This window comes from Cupressus sempervirens, chromosome 2, assembly GCF_028749045.1.
Source record: "Cupressus sempervirens isolate cs-2001-9-10 chromosome 2, ASM2874904v1, whole genome shotgun sequence".
In the NCBI taxonomy this organism is placed as follows: Eukaryota; Viridiplantae; Streptophyta; class Pinopsida; order Cupressales; family Cupressaceae; genus Cupressus; species Cupressus sempervirens.
Window position 1 is genome coordinate 735479519 of NC_143119.1, and position 16706 is coordinate 735496224.

Genomic DNA, 16706 nt, shown 5'->3' on the forward strand with positions numbered 1-16706 from the left:
AGTGTTACCATCAATGGTCCAGTAGACTATGTGGTTTCGTGGACGTAACTCCCTGAGATATCTCATTTCTACACTTTTCGAGTCCATTCCTCTGTCTCCATTGGCTATGATAATGCATCTCGTTTAAGTGTCGTGGAAATTTACCAGTCGAAGATAATGAATGGCAGCCTTCAGTCCTCCCTTTGAGGTCCCAATCCTTCCACGTGTCCTCCAAACAATTCACTACCGTGGCACAGGGATAGTGTCTCAACCAAGCGAGCCAAACTTAAACCCAAAATTTGATAAATTTTTCAACAGAGAACAGACATTCGGATCCAAAGCTCATTTTCCAAACAAGCGATGGCGGCAACAAATCTACTTCTTTCTACACCCATTAAAACCCAATTCGTCAGCAACCGGCTGAAATTCTCTCCCCCTACACCAAAATTCCTCCACCACCATCGCCCCAGCCAAATCCTCAACCCCCGCGCCTCACTACAGAAGAATCTCCCTGCTGCGCTCATAGCAATTCCACTTCTCTCCACATCGCCATTGTGGCTCCTCCCGGCCTCCGCCGCTCCTGAGCTTGCCCCTGCGCCTCCTCCTCCAACGGGGGCAGAAGCCCTCCGCCCAAACGCCCTCCAATCTGCCGCTCCCTCTCCATTTTCCGGCGCGGCCGTCTCCGCCCCTGAACCCCGCTCGTCGGACCTTCCGGAGGGTTCGCAATGGCGTTACAGCGACTTCCTCAATGCTGTGAAGAAGGGCAAAGTGGAGCGCGTGCGATTCAGCCGCGATGGTGCCTCGCTTCAGCTCTCTGCCGTGGACGGGCGGCGCGCCACCGTGACGCTGCCCAATGACCCTGACCTCGTGGATATTCTTGCCATGAATGGTGTAGATATTTCTGTATCGGAGGGGGATAATAATAACAATCTGTTTAATGTGATTGGGAATTTGCTTTTTCCGATTCTGGCATTTGGAGGGCTATTCTTTCTTTTCAGGCGTGCCCAGGGTGGGCCTGGGGGACCTGGCGGCCTTGGCGGTCCTATGGACTTCGGCCGCTCCAAGTCTAAGTTTCAGGTACGCTACATTCTTTTTGTGCATCTATTTCTTCGTCTACTTCAAATTATGTTCAATTCAATAGCTTTGAAATTCTTATCTTGTTTTTACATGCTTCCAATTGTGTACATTAGGTTACAATCCATAAGCTCACTAACAGGATAATTGTGAATGAAAATATATCGAATGATTGATGTAAACAAAAATAAAACTTGTTTTTGTAGGAGCCTATATAAGGTAGATGATTTCAAATGGTGAACATTATGCAGTAGATAATAGTTGGAGGCTCTGGTAAAAATTGGTAATGTTTTGTTCACATTAATTTCACTAGAACACCAGCTACAGGAAGTCAATGGTGATAGGCCATAAGTTTACTCAACTCTAATGAGAACACTTAGCACTTATCGCATCTGGGTGGTGCGAGTACCAGGATGGATGACCTCCCGGTAGTTGCCTCATCCTTAAGAGGCTTTTTGTAGTGAGTGCTAAGTATTCCATTCATTTTTATAAGAGATGGGTTCTTGTGAGCCTCTGCTCATGAACATGGGTCAATGAGTTTGAGTCAAATTATACAGTTGAATCTTGATAGCATATTACAATTGTGAACCATTATTTATGGAACATGGGTTGATGAACTCAAATTATACAGTGGAATCTTGAAAGCAAAATCTTAATTATACAGTTTTTCCAGACTCTTGCTATTATCCTTCCGATTAATTACATAAAAAACTGTGAAAAATTATATATGTTCATAGAATAGTACTCTACATGAAGCACAGTTGGCTGGGGGAAAACCTGATCAGAGCTATGGTATTACCCGAGTCACAAGCTCAGTCAGTTGCTCAGTCTATAACCTGGTCTATCCAAACAGAATACACAAATAATATTTATCACAAGTATTTGCTACAATGAAAAAAAACACCTTGTCAACCTTCACAACAGGCTCCGCATGTTGTAGTTTGTAGGATCGCTGCAAATGCACTGCATGTATGGTATTTTTGTTCCAAATGCAACATCCTCTTAGATTTATATAGAGATTAGGCTATGAGTAGACATGTACCTCTATAGGACATGTCTATTCATTAATCATATAATTTATATAACAAGTATAATCATTATATATATAAAATATTATTTTTTCTCATATAACAATAACCTTATATCTTAAATATAAAGAACTCGTGTGTATGCATGCACACATATTATATCTTATATATAATACATCTATCGTACTGAAGCTATCATACATCAACACTCCCTCTTAGCTTAGAATGATAACCACATAAGAATAAATATTTACTTCAACATGATATTACAAATGACAATTTTAAGGATATCTTGTTTGATATCTCAGAAGATTTCCACCATTTGATAATGCATTCAATATCATGAGTATTGGTCTTCCAAAATACCAGCACATGAAACTCACCAAGTACCCAAATAAGGTTTGATATCATATCTGATATCAAGTGTATTGGTCTCCCAAAATATAGATGTTCGATAATCACAAAGTATTCAAAAGGTTTTGATATCAAGAGTATTGGTATCCCAGAATGTCAATGATATTCAACAAGTACTCAAAATAAGGTTTGATATCACATCTGATATCATGAGTATTGGTCTCTCAGAATATCAACGATATTCACTAAATACTCTTTGAGTAATGGCCTTCCAGAATGTTGACATGCAAGACATTCACCATATACTCAATTTGTTTGATCTTATAATACAAGTTATTGTAAGTTTGTCACCTTACAATAACTTCTGCAAATACAAGTGACATCATTTGGAAGTCGCCACTTCCTCTTTACACAAGGGGTAGGCCCATTAAAATTACACAATCACGAGGTATATTCATGAATCTCATTCCGCTTGATTGATATGATTTATTGATCATTGAAGAATCCATCTCAACATGGTTTATTCCCTTTGAATCAATAAGACTAAGATCATCGAAGGTTGTTTAAATCACATCCTCTGTCTTCTCCCTCTCTTCAAGGTTGCCTCTAGTGAAATGTTAAGCTCTCTCTAAATCTCAATCTCTCTCTTCTTGCAATAACATTTTGAGAAAGAAAGGAAAATATCAAGGTAAATAAATCTTATAGTATAATAGATATACAAATAAGAGATTAACTATATTATGAATACAATACTTATTTCATATAGTGAATGGATAATGCCCTTTAGATGCCTTCTTTTCCACTGCTCACATTTCTTCAACTAATGACTTTATATTTTAATATATGTGTATTAAATTATAAATCTCAATATATATAATTATCTTTTCAATCACTTGTATTGAGTTCACTCAGTGGTTAATGTATTTTATTTTTCCTTGTTTAATGATATAAAGACCCCCTGATCACCTTGTATATAGGGATATGTGGTACCTACTCTTCCTTTCTGCTTTACTCCTGGGTTCCATAGGTGTCAAATCTATCTTTGATTATTTTCTTTACCCCTTAACTAGCACACATCATTACTTTTATGTGATCACTTATTATTATTTTATTTTTTCAATGTTTTCATATTAATTAATTACTGTCCTATTTGTCCATCGACCTTTGGATCATTCCTTAGACGCTACTTTGTTTGTGGTGGGACCGTTTTGTTTAATTCACCTGTTGCCATGTCATATATTTATCTATCTCCAGGGCTATCTATTTTTCTTTTTGTCAGTCGGTAGGTGTTCTTGGTCATGTCAAGGAATAATGTTCAAGTGGCTACACTGTAAGGAGTGTAGTGGAGTAGCCAGAGTGTGTAGATGAAATCAACTGAATTTCAAGTTGCTTCTCTACTTTAAACATCCACCATGTTGAGCCAATCTTCCGATGAGGGTTGATGCTCTTAAAAGGGATGCCAGTCTCTTTCATCATTGGAATGGAACTTTGGTGCAAAAAAGAAGACCATTTGGTCTCTTTCTTACTTCATTAGTTGTTCGCTCTGGATTGTCTCATAAATATATACTCTTATCCTTGAGGCCGTAAGATTCTATGATCCCTAGGTCCATGTAACTTGTGTATGTATCAGAATTCTACATATTCACTGTCATAATTGCACAAGTGACTAGAACAATATCCTTAGAGATCTGAGTGATCTTCAGATTGTCTGCACTAATACATCACTAGACTAGACCTTTTGTGAGAGTCTCAGTGACGTATCTCCTCATGTTGTCCAGTTGTAGCTCAACATAAATTATTGATGGCTTCCATTGTTTAAACTGTCTGGTGAAGCCTAATTTATTTCAGCTTCAACCTGATAAACTCATTTGTGAAAATTTTCAACATGGTATCTTCTATCTTGGCCTTTTTAGCCTTCTGATCAGCACCAGTCTTCTGGTGCTTATCAGTGTACGGCTGGAATTGCACTATAGCACTTTCAGATGTCGTGGTAGGTTCTTTATGCTTCTTTGGCTATTTTGCATCAATGGGTACCATTTCAGTGTCCATATCTAACACAATTGTCTGATTGTGAGACCTGTCAAATACCAATTAAGATTAATCTATGATTCTATATAGTCTCTAATACCATGTTTTTAAACACTTTATTACATTTGCAACCTGTCTTTGATACTATGTTGTAGTTTGTAGGATCGCTGCAAATGTATAGCACTGCATGTATGGTTTGTGTTCCAAATGCATCATCCTTTTAGATTTATATAGAGAATAGGCAATGAATAGACATGTACCTCCATAGGACACATCTATTCATTAATCATATAATTAATATAACAAGTATAACCATTATATATATAATATTATTTTTTCTCATATAACAATAACCTTATATCTTAAATATAAAGAACACATGCGTGTATATTATATCTTATATATAATAGGTTTATCCAATTGAAGCTATCAAACATCATCACCGCTGAAAGATTTTATGCTCAGATACTGCGCAGGTGATTCTAGAAGATTAGCTTGAATTCATTATATACTATTATACAAAAACATTGACTACTTTTCAGTCTTTTTTTGCCCAGGTTTTTCAGGGAAGCTCAAAATCAGCTTATCAACTTTTTTGCCACATCCTTTGGTGGATTTTTGTGCAACCAAGGGGTTTTCATTTTGCTTAAAACACATTTTTAAATTTTTTTTAATGACATTCTTAACCACTCTTTTTTGTTCATGCATCCTTATAAACAATATTGCATAATTCAAGTGACTTTAATGAATCATATTTTTGAACATTTATTTGTCGATTGATCAGATCTACAAGAAACCATCAACCTAATCTGAACACAATTATCATGTCTTCAAATTTTGTGTTTGTTAATTAGATCATTTAGAAAGTATGTAACTTCACTTTTTCTGTTGTTTGTATTTGAATATTGGTTAATTCTTTGCAATATCGCAATTTGACTTGCTGTGCAAAATATCTCCTACTTATCAATTGATGAACGTAAGAGGCTTTCTAATGAATGGTTCATAAGACACAACACTTGGTGAAGGTTTTGCAAATGGGGTTGCAAGTAGAGTGGGTTTAACCATGGAGGAAACTTAGTAGTTAAGCACACTCAAGCTGGAGTAGTACTGAGATGGGTGACCTTTCAGGAAGTCTTAATGCTTCACCTCTATGAGCATCACCTAGATCAAATGAGTGCTAAGTGTTCCATTAATCCTCATGAGTGATGGATTCATTTGTGAATCACTACTCATGATACATTAGTCAATGAGTTTGAATCAAAAGCTACATTGTTAAATTCTAATAGCAATATCACAATTTGACTTGCTGTGGAAAATATCTCCTACTTATCACTTGTTGAGCTTAAGGGGCATTCTAATGAATGGCTTATAAGGCACGACACTTGGTGAAGGTTTTGCAAATGGGGTTGCAAGCAAAGTGGGTTTAACCATGGAGGAAACTTAGTAGTTAAGCACGCTTGAGCTGGAGTAGTAATGAGATGGGTGACCTTTTGGGAAGTCCCAATGCTTCACCTCTATGAGCATCACCTAGATGAAATGAGTGCTAAGTGTTCCATTAATCCTCATGAGAGATGGATTCATTTGTGAATCACTACTCATGATACATTAGTCAATGAGTTTGAATCAAAAGCTACATTGTTAAATTCTAATAGCAATATCACAATTTGACTTGCTGTGGAAAATATCTCCTACTTATCACTTGATGAGCATAAGGGGCTTTCTAATGAATGGTTCATAAGGCACGACACTTGGTGAAGGTTTTGCAAATGGGGTTGCAAGCAGAGTGGGTTTAACCATTGAGGAAAGTGCGTAGTTAAGCATGCTTGAGCTGGAGTAGTACTAGGATGGGTGACCTCCCAGGAAGTCCCCTTGCTTCATCTCAATGAGTATCACCTAGATCCAATGAGTGCTATGTGTTCCATTAATTCTCATGAGAGATGGATTCATTTGTGAATCACTACTCATGATACATTGGTCAATGAGTTTGATTAAAAAACTACACAGTTAAGTCCTGACAGCAATATCACAATTAAAAAAATGCTAAATCTGGCTGATGAATGGGTTGAAATAGCCCAGGTACATTTTAATTTTACCATCTCTATTGCATTATCATTGTGGGTCTCTATTGTGGTAATTGTTTTGCCTTACCACCCAGTCATATCCACATAGCCAAAACTTACAGTTTCTGTTACAATTAACTCATTTATGTTTAAGTCATTCAAGGTGACCTCAATGAGCAAGATGACATTTTTTCCCCCTTAAATTGTAAGGTGAGGGAACCTGCGTAGCATGCATGGAAAGCAGTTGTTATCAATGTGTAGGACAACAAGTGCTGGCAATAAGGTAAGTATTTGTTAGTAGAGAGGAGGAATTATAAATGCAATCCACAACTTTGGTATTCACCCTTGAAATTCTATGTCCATTGGCAATGCTTTTCTAACTTGTCCTAGAAGTCACTCGTCTCACTAGCCTGATTGGTGTGGACTAACCTAGTATGACCCGATCATGTATTTGTGTGAGGTAATTGTAAATTTAAATTGGCATTATCAATTACATTTGTAACTTCTGTGGGATTTGACCCAGGCATAATGACCTGCACAGTCGAAAGCCTGCAAAAGTAAAAAATTCCAACTAATAATGCCTGTGCAACAGTTAAATTACTTCAGAGACTAGGCTTGCTGATTAACTTAATGATAAATTGGACACAGTGTTACCAAACTTACCAAAACCAAAAACATGAAAGGAGTTGGTGACTGCTGTTGAAATTTATGGCATTGAGGATTTTCGTATTTATATCTATGCATTTTCAATATCATTATAAATGACCAGTGCTTTGTTTGGTTATCTTGATTTAAGCTTTATGGCTGTTCTAATAATTTTCCTAACATTGTTATATAAGTGCTGACTGGTACAAGTGCTCAATTCTGAAAGGAATCCACCTAGGTCTCTGTTATTCTATAGATTGAATATGTACCAGATTATTATTGCACATCTACTCTTGAATACCTGTACGTAACTGTTTCTCAGTTCCAAAATAATTTTTGAAAGGGTGTACTGACTTATGAACACACTTTAGCAGTAATATACCGATAGATGACTGCTAGCAGTAATATATACATAGTTTAAAAGTTAAAACTAATTCCCCAAGATCCATTTGATTATCCTGATTGAATATACCTGTGTGTATTGTGTACATCGTTGCATGGGAGGCAGGTTAGAAGATTTTCTTCTTTTGCTACCACTATTAATAAAATCATATTTCTTATGTGTTAAATAAATCGAAGCCCTATGATTTACATGTTGTCTGGAAACTTAATTGAAAACTCCTTAAAATTTTCCCTGGTTGCAGGAGGTGCCTGAGACTGGCATAACCTTTGCTGATGTGGCTGGTGCTGACCAAGCCAAGCTGGAGCTGCAGGAGGTGGTAGATTTTTTAAAAAACCCTGACAAGTATACAGCCTTGGGTGCAAAGATACCTAAGGGTTGTTTATTGGTTGGACCACCTGGCACAGGAAAGACCCTACTTGCCCGAGCTGTTTCTGGTGAAGCTGGTGTGCCATTTTTCTCATGTGCCGCCTCAGAATTTGTGGAGCTTTTTGTTGGTGTTGGTGCCTCAAGGGTGAGGGATCTGTTTGAAAAGGCCAAGTCCAAGGCACCTTGTATTGTTTTTATTGATGAAATTGATGCAGTGGGAAGGCAGAGAGGGGCTGGGCTTGGGGGTGGTAATGATGAGAGGGAGCAAACCATCAATCAACTACTGACGGAGATGGATGGGTTTTCAGGTAACAGTGGGGTAATTGTTCTTGCTGCTACAAATCGGCCAGATGTTTTAGATTCAGCACTTCTGCGTCCAGGGAGATTTGATCGACAGGTTACTGTTGACAGGCCAGATGTTGCTGGGAGAGTGAAGATTCTTGAGGTAGGGATTCAATTTTAATTTAACTGTTTGTTGCAAGTCCCTTTTGTTAATAACTGAAAGAGATACAGTAGCTTGCTATTTTATTTTCTCAATCATCTCCACATGATTCGGTAGGTTCATTCCAGAGGGAAAGCATTGGGAAAAGATGTAGATTTTGAAAAAATTGCAAGGAGGACGCCTGGCTTCACTGGTGCGGATTTACAAAATTTGATGAATGAAGCTGCCATTCTTGCTGCTCGAAGAGACCTGAAAGAGATTAGCAAAGATGAAATTTCTGATGCTCTGGAAAGAATTATTGCTGGCCCAGAGAAGAAGAATGCTGTTGTCTCAGAGGAGAAGAGGAGGCTAGTTGCGTATCATGGTAGATTGCAACATACTTATACAGTCAATTATGATTATAACATGGTGTCTTTCTATATGTAAAAAAATTACCCTGGGTTGTGCAGATTTTGTTTTCATGAGATGGTTAAAGCTTTAATCGTGTGATTGCACGATTCTAAGTTTGGTGAGATGCCTACTGTAGGTGCAAGTAGTTTTCCCCTGGGAGCATTTTAAACAAGTCTTCTTTGTCCCCCTCCTAATTTCTTTGTTGCAGCAACAATTTGTGTACGTGTTATACGTTCCTCACCTGATCATTTGCTTAGATCCTCATCGTGTCGGTGTCAATGTTCCTTTGTCTTCCCTTCTGACTTACCATTTTGTTTTTGTGTCATTTCTTAAGCTGCACTTTGGATTGCTGTTCTCCCCTGAACAATATTTCTCCCTTGTCTATGGACACTAATTTGAAGCAAATGATGAACGTTTCTTGTTCCTGAACACTAAGCTCTTCACTGGAAAGTTTACTAATAAATACAACTGGGACATATGCACAGTATTGGTTGTTCCATGTCTATATTTTATGTTTAACATAGAGTAAAAACAGAAGATGATGAATTTGTTTGTTGAAATTGGTTGGGATTGATTCCATTGTGTACAGAGCAAGTTAAAATTGTATATGGTGATATGAATCTGTATACTCTACTGCAAATGGTATGCTTTTAGTGAGACTTGACACAGCGAGTTGCCCATATGATTCCATTGTGTACAAAACAAGTTAAAATCGTATATGGTGATCTGAGTCTGTATACTCTACTGCAAATACTATGCTTTTAGTGAGACTTGGCATAGTGAGTTGCCCATGTCAAGGTTTGAATGGTTTGGTTTGTCATCATCTGTATGCTTATCTGTGCATGCAGGTTTGTATGTAAACCTGTGAAAAACCTTCATACAACATATACCCACCTTAACTTTCCATTGCCTTATTTCTCAACCCTGAACCCTCAAAGATCTTCATACAATGTATTCCACTCCTTAACTTTCCATTGCTTTATTTCTCAACCCTGACCAATGCTAATGTTTCTTGCTGCAGAAAACTGGTGTTATAAAACTCTGACTCAGCTTTGTTCTCACTGGTTCTTTTGCCTAAATTTGCCTTTTTGTAGTGGATATGAACAAGTTTTCTGCTCACATGGAACCCATCCAAGATCTGTCATCACATTGTAGCAAATTAGTAAGATCTGTCTTCATGTTGTAGAAAATCAGTAATCAGCTTGCTATTTTCCATTCTTTCACCTCTCCATGCAGATCCAGTGTGGAAGTATGGACCTTGGTATCTTTAAATCCAAATCTGTTAACCATCAAGATTGTTATTCAACAGATGTTTCCTAATGTGACGCCAAAGAGTAGAATATGTGATCCACAACTAATAATCCCAATGCAAGTAATTTCTTTCGTGAGATATATGGGGTGTTACCTTTGAGGATATTAATCTACCTTATTACATGGACTGCCACGTACCATGTCCTGTTCACCTTTGTTTATTCCTAACAATTTTAGGTCTTATTTGACTTTTGCTGCATGATGTTTGGTGGGCCTTAATGTGCCCTCAATTTTGTTTGAAAAGCTGCAATCATCTTAAAATGCTCTTCTTATCTATCTTGTCCTTATATTTATATGGCTTTAGCCTCTGAGGCTTCAAAATATATCTTGCTTAACATGCTACCGCCCTATGTGACCATTTTGGTGTTTAAACTGCAGTATGATTTCCAGTTTTCTTAAGTTTAATTAACGTGCTAGCTTGTACTTTATAGTATCTACCATAGCATTTGAGAGAATAGTTGTTTATTAATGCTTTTTTCGGGTACTGATGTAGAGGCTGGCCATGCCCTTGTTGGTGCACTTATGCCGGAGTATGATCCTGTTGCAAAAATTTCGATCATTCCACGTGGTCAAGCTGGAGGTCTGACATTTTTTGCTCCTAGTGAAGAGAGATTGGAGTCTGGCCTATATAGCAGAAGCTACCTAGAGAATCAAATGGCAGTTGCACTTGGTGGAAGGTTAGGCTGACATAGTATTAGTGATCTCTTTGAACAGCTGTTGTACATTTGAAGCAACAATAATATATAAATTAATATCAACTAATGATATCTTTTTTTTGGCATACAGGGTTGCAGAAGAAGTTATTTTTGGCAAGGAAAATGTTACAACAGGAGCCTCAAATGACTTCCAACAAGTTTCTCGTGTTGCACGCCAGATGGTTGAAAGGCTCGGTTTTAGCAAAAAAATTGGACAAATATCTCTTGGAGGAGGTGGTGGAAATCCATTTTTGGGACAACAGGTAATTTTCTAATGTCATACCATATTCACTTTCCCATGCAGATTTTCATATCCCTTAATTACAGAGATATCTTATCTATGTACATGGAGCCTGACTATAGTCTTCTACAGATGTCCACACAAAAGGATTACTCTATGGCAACAGCAGACATTGTTGATTCGGAAGTCAGAGAGCTTGTCGAGAAGGCATATTCCAGAGCCGTCAACATAATCACAACACAAATTGACATTCTTCACAAATTAGCAGAGCTTCTAATCGAGAAAGAAACTGTTGATGGAGAGGAGTTCATGAGCTTGTTTATAGATGGAAAGGCTGAACTCTATGTTGCTTAGAATTTGAAGACTACATTTAGATGTTCAACAGCTGATACAATATGTATTTTTTTTGCTGATCCATTATGTAATGTAAGATGAGGTCTTTGTCAAAGATATTGGAGGAAATGTAACACATTGTAGGATAAATACCAAGAAATGCAGTTCAAATATTGAAGTTTGTGAGAAGTAGTATTGTTCTCACTTCTCAATTGTGTATCAATATTTGGCACAATTTTCATTGATGCAACACTATAGGAAGAAAGATTACTGTAAGTTATAGTCCGAAGGCCCTTGATAAATATCCAGTTCCAAGGACACTTTTTGGTCCTTTAAAGCGTACATTGGATTAGAGTCACCTTAGTTTTCCTATCATGGAAAATTCTATTGTAATTGCTTGTGGATTTCATTAATAGGTTTGAGTCTCTGACGGGCATGATCATCATTCTTAATTAATAGACTGAAAATCATTTACAAAACAAAGTTGCAGAAAATTCTTTCAACTCTCTTTGTAGGTAAAGAAGTATGATAATGATATGGGGGTAAAGCTCAAGAGTTACTGATAGAAATAGTAAACGAGTCCCAACCTTTTGCAATTACTAGCATATGGTTCCAAAGTAGAAGCTAGCAGATGAAACACATAGAGAAATGCACAATAACATGACATAGCTGAGAAAAACTGTCAGTTGCCAATTTAGCATTTGCACATGGAAGGGACCTTGACTTCACATAAATTCCGATAATTCCTGGAGTTCTGTGATTTATACTACATTCCATTGTGGCCGTCACATAGGATTAAGAGGAAGAAGAGATAGAAGCCTCTCTTGAAATTCTTGCTACATGCTCTCTGTTACCTATCCACTTGCAACAAACATTTTTACTTCATTACTTTTTCTGGAGCATGCCTAGTTGTTTTATTTAACTCACAGGATAGATGTTTGTGGAGGCATATACATGGCGTACGCATAAAACATTCAGGATTCAAAGTCGGCACCCTCTACTGACAATGAACAAGAACGATGAAACCTGATCAGTTCTTTTCAGTATTACAACATATTGTCTTGAAGTGAGGATGTGATAAAGGTTTAAGCTTTATATACGATATACTATCTGTAGGTCTCCGAGTGTTGGCACTCCCCCAACTTCCTTTGACAAATGCTCAACGTACCAAGAATCCAGTGCACCTCAAGAATTGGGTTTCCTCAACTCTTGAGCAAAGTGATGATATTTTGATTTCTCAATTTGAGGGCAATCATCTACCACCATTTCATTTTCTAGGATAGATTCTTATCCCTCATTTCTAGGGATTATTTTGAGGTGTCACATCAGGATTCACAGGCCTCTAAAGTAGTAGACTTACATCAATAACACGTCTAACCATTTTGGAGACACCAAACCAATCCAAATGTCCCGTAGCATTGCAAGAGCCCTCTTCCGTTGGACCACATAATCTTCAAATCTTAGGCAGTACATCCTTAGAAGCATATGTTGAATGAAAGTTTTGAAGTCTACCTCTGACCTAATTCAGCAAACTGGGTTGGACCTCAACCCCTCTTTTCCTTGCTCCTATTACTAACATTGAAATTTACAGCTATTATGTAAGGTTATGCAACTGCTAACGACTGAGCTCAAATAATATCAACTTTTTAAATTTCCTTTCTCTGATTGAGTTTTTGATGTGTGATACATGGAACACTACAGATATTCACTTGAAAAGTAGTAGAACTTGCACGCTATACGGTTTTCTCCTTCATCAACCATCAAATGATGGACGGTACTTAAAATTTTCTTCATAGGATCTTGCAACTCTATAACTAAAATTTTTGTTTCCTAGATAGGCAACATTATCTAGATTACGCATCTAAAACTGAACTTTCACCGATCTCCCCATGTTAGAAAATATTTTTATTCATGATACCATTGTCACTTTCCCCTTATAATTCTTGAGTTGGTTGTGATATACAGGCAATACTTAGTAAACATTCCTTAACCTTGAAACAAATAACTCTCGAGTTGGCTGTGATATATATTAGAGTCAATACTTCCTTAGTAAACATTCTCAATGATAGAATGGTTCTCAAGAACCATTTCTTTTGAGCACAAATAGTCTATACGGCGCTTTTTGGCTTTTAGGTTTTTCTTATGTGACTATCAAATATCAAGATATATCAGAAGGCAACTTCCACATTACCATAGGTTTTGATGTTTCAATTGTGTGAGCCAGGCCTGGAATTTGACGGTCACCCCTGCCTGTCATATGATTTTTCTATGACGGCTGAAAAAAATTCATGTCTTTCATTCTACGTTTTGATAAAAAAATTGGTTGTCAATTTTCATTTTAATTTTAAATATTCTATAAATTAGAAAATAATAATATTAATTAGTAATATGTGCAAAAATCTCTATGAATAACTTTTAATTATAAATTAGTACTATATACAATATCATAAAAGAAGCAAGTTTCTAAATTTATGTATGTTACTTTAAGAGATTTTTTAATTTTATGGTTTTAAAAATAAATTTTAAAGTTTATTATATTGTATTTTAATAAGATTCTAAATTAATATAAATACATATTCACCAAAATAGAAACATCTATAATATAAAATAATATATTTGTCATACATATATATTATACAGATTATGAAATCACATTTATGTATAATACTAAATTATCTATAACACATATTGACGATTTAGTAATAGATTTACTTGTCATATTGACGGTTCTCTAAAAAATTAGCCTATCAAACCATACGGTCTTATAATTTTTTACCCTGTCATATACGGTTAAAAAGTGCAAAAGCGGCCAATATGGCCATCAAATTCCAAGCTTGGTGTGAGACCGTCTATATTTAATGGATTTTAAGTCGATAATCGTGTCTATGGGAGGTGAGTTATTATGAATTGCTACTTATCTATTTGATTTAAAAACAAACCGCTGAAATTTTGTAAACCGACAGACATTCTCAATCTTCCTATTTTATATATTTTAATCATTTTTCTATTTTATTAAGGTACTTTATTGTATAAGTTTGCCCCTATGCTTGAGGTATGACTCAAGCAACCTTGAGAAACATTGAAACCTCCCAAGTGTGAGACTTGTGCAGAGAGGTTGAATCTCTATTTAACATTGCCCAAACAAAGCCAAACACTAGCATATAAAAAATTAGGTAACACTGCAGGATTGTGGGGTAACCACTGGGAAAGATAACTAGACCTGGTAGCTATAATACCTCAAATAACATGACATGTTGGTCCTAGTAGTTTTTAGACCATTTATCCACTGGGAAAGATAACTAGACCTGGTAGCTGTAATACCTCAAAAATAGCCAACATTTTTTGTGACATAGCGGGGATGATTAACTCATAAGCCTATGATCACTGGTCTCTAAGCTATCCATTGGACATGGAGGCATGAGCGCTAGAAATAGGACGAATTGGCTGCTTGCATCATGAAATTTGTGACCTTTGTGACCTCACAAAAAAACCAAAATTTGCTCTCTATAGAAGGGAAATAGCTTGTGCTAGTGCTCTTCTTGGAAAGCAAAATCTAGCCTACTATGTAAAAATATCTACAAATAAAAATATATATTGTGATAAAATATTTTGCAAGCAATCCTTGACAAGATTTCAAGGTGTACTTGTGAAAGAAGTGTAAACCATATCTAGAGATTATTTTTTAAAGAATTAAATTGACAGGGAGATAACTATTTGATGAAATGTTGAGAAATCCGAAAGTTAGGCCCATCATGAAGATTCTTGGGCTAAGAACAATGGGTGAGTCAAGTGAAAAAATATTGTAAAGAATCTAGTGACTACATATGAGAGAGTGGACTCTACACCACACACCAAAGATAGTAATGTCACAGGATGCATAGTTATATCAACACTAGTAAGCACCAAATTGAAGAAATGTCCACTCATTAGAAAGATAAGCAAAACATTGAAAATAAGTAGAAAGTCTCTAATAAGAGCCATCAAAAGGCATGAAAGAGTGGAAGATCCCAATAAAATAGACATTTTGTGGTAGACTACTACAAAATGATAAAGTAGTTGGGGAAGCCTTAAACTTGTTGATTGAAATATTTGGAAGAATAACACACGAGTCAAAGAGATGTTGTAAAGAGGATTGGTAGCTGAATTCACGATCCACATTCAAAATATTTTTTGGATTCAACTCAGATACAATTCTTTGCAAAATCTATAGGAGCGTATCCTCAAATTTAAAATTAGCCAACGATGTTTTGAAATGGGTAAAACTTTTTATGTGAAGGTAAATCATACATGCACAACTTGTTATTGTAGGGTACATGTTGAATTTTCTAACTATTTTGATGTTTATAAGCACATATGTGTGATTTTGAATTCTAACAATATTTTGCATGATTGTAACATAAATGAGCCACCTAGATCTTCAAGGGCATTCATATCTACCATAATCTATGAAAGAGTGGGAGATAACTTTGTATATAAGTTGTCATGCTTTAATGATATATGCATAATATGTGGTGGTTCACAATTTTTAACAAACTGTCAACATATGGATAGTAAACATGCAATTGAGAATGAAATAATAAATTTTGGGAAATATTGTTGAAGTTGATGAAAGATCAACCTCATAGTTTTTAAGAATCACTTGCATGAAAACACTTGTCACGGAAAGAGGGAAGCAAAAAGCTATGGAGGTTGGAATTGTCAGATCCATAGATGAGACATTCTTGATGAGCAAAAAAGAGAGATTCCTATAATCAAAAGTAAATTGGTCAATATTACAAAGAGATCAATCCTTATAAAATGAGATCAAAATCCTAACAGGGAAAACCTAGGGTGCATGATAATAATTAATAAGAGAATTAATTATTACATGTCGAAAGTTTAGCTTAAGTAAACTAGAGGTAACAAGTGACTTAATAATTAAATAATAAGAAAATACTTTATTACTCTAACAAATATAACATAATTACATATGCTCTAAAAGATGGAAAATATGGAAAACAATGTGATTTAGTTATTGAAAAGATTTTAATGTATTAGCTTATGACCATTTTTTCGTGAAAAAAATATTCATGAGCATGCAAGGCATACACATAGGGTCATGATGGCTGAATTTGCAATTCAAGTTGTGGAAAGACACATTTCCACTGGATACCATTGTTTCAATTGTGGACTTTGTAGAGAACTACACACTACAACCACAAAATGAGGTGCAAGAAAAGTATTGTACTTCTCAATAGGTTGCTATATTTGTTCTTATAACATTCATGCATGCACTTGTATGTATAGAGGACAATAAGGTATTGAGGGAGTATCATTTTTACATTCATGATGATCGCTCCCATCCTACAAAGTTTGTA

The 16706-nt window shown here is 36.1% G+C and overlaps 1 protein-coding gene across 1 annotated transcript; it reads left to right on the forward strand.

Moving 5' to 3' along the window:
• Positions 1 to 292: 292 nt before the first annotated feature.
• On the forward strand, positions 293 to 11691 carry LOC149575477 (ATP-dependent zinc metalloprotease FTSH, chloroplastic-like). Its single transcript, XM_089815223.1, has 6 exons — positions 293 to 1056; positions 7813 to 8382; positions 8497 to 8743; positions 10574 to 10757; positions 10867 to 11038; positions 11149 to 11691. Exons 1-6 carry the CDS (start codon positions 340 to 342, stop codon positions 11368 to 11370), a joined length of 2112 nt encoding a protein of 703 aa, XP_089671349.1. The 5' UTR covers positions 293 to 339; the 3' UTR covers positions 11371 to 11691.
• The last annotated feature ends 5015 nt before the right edge of the window (positions 11692 to 16706 follow it).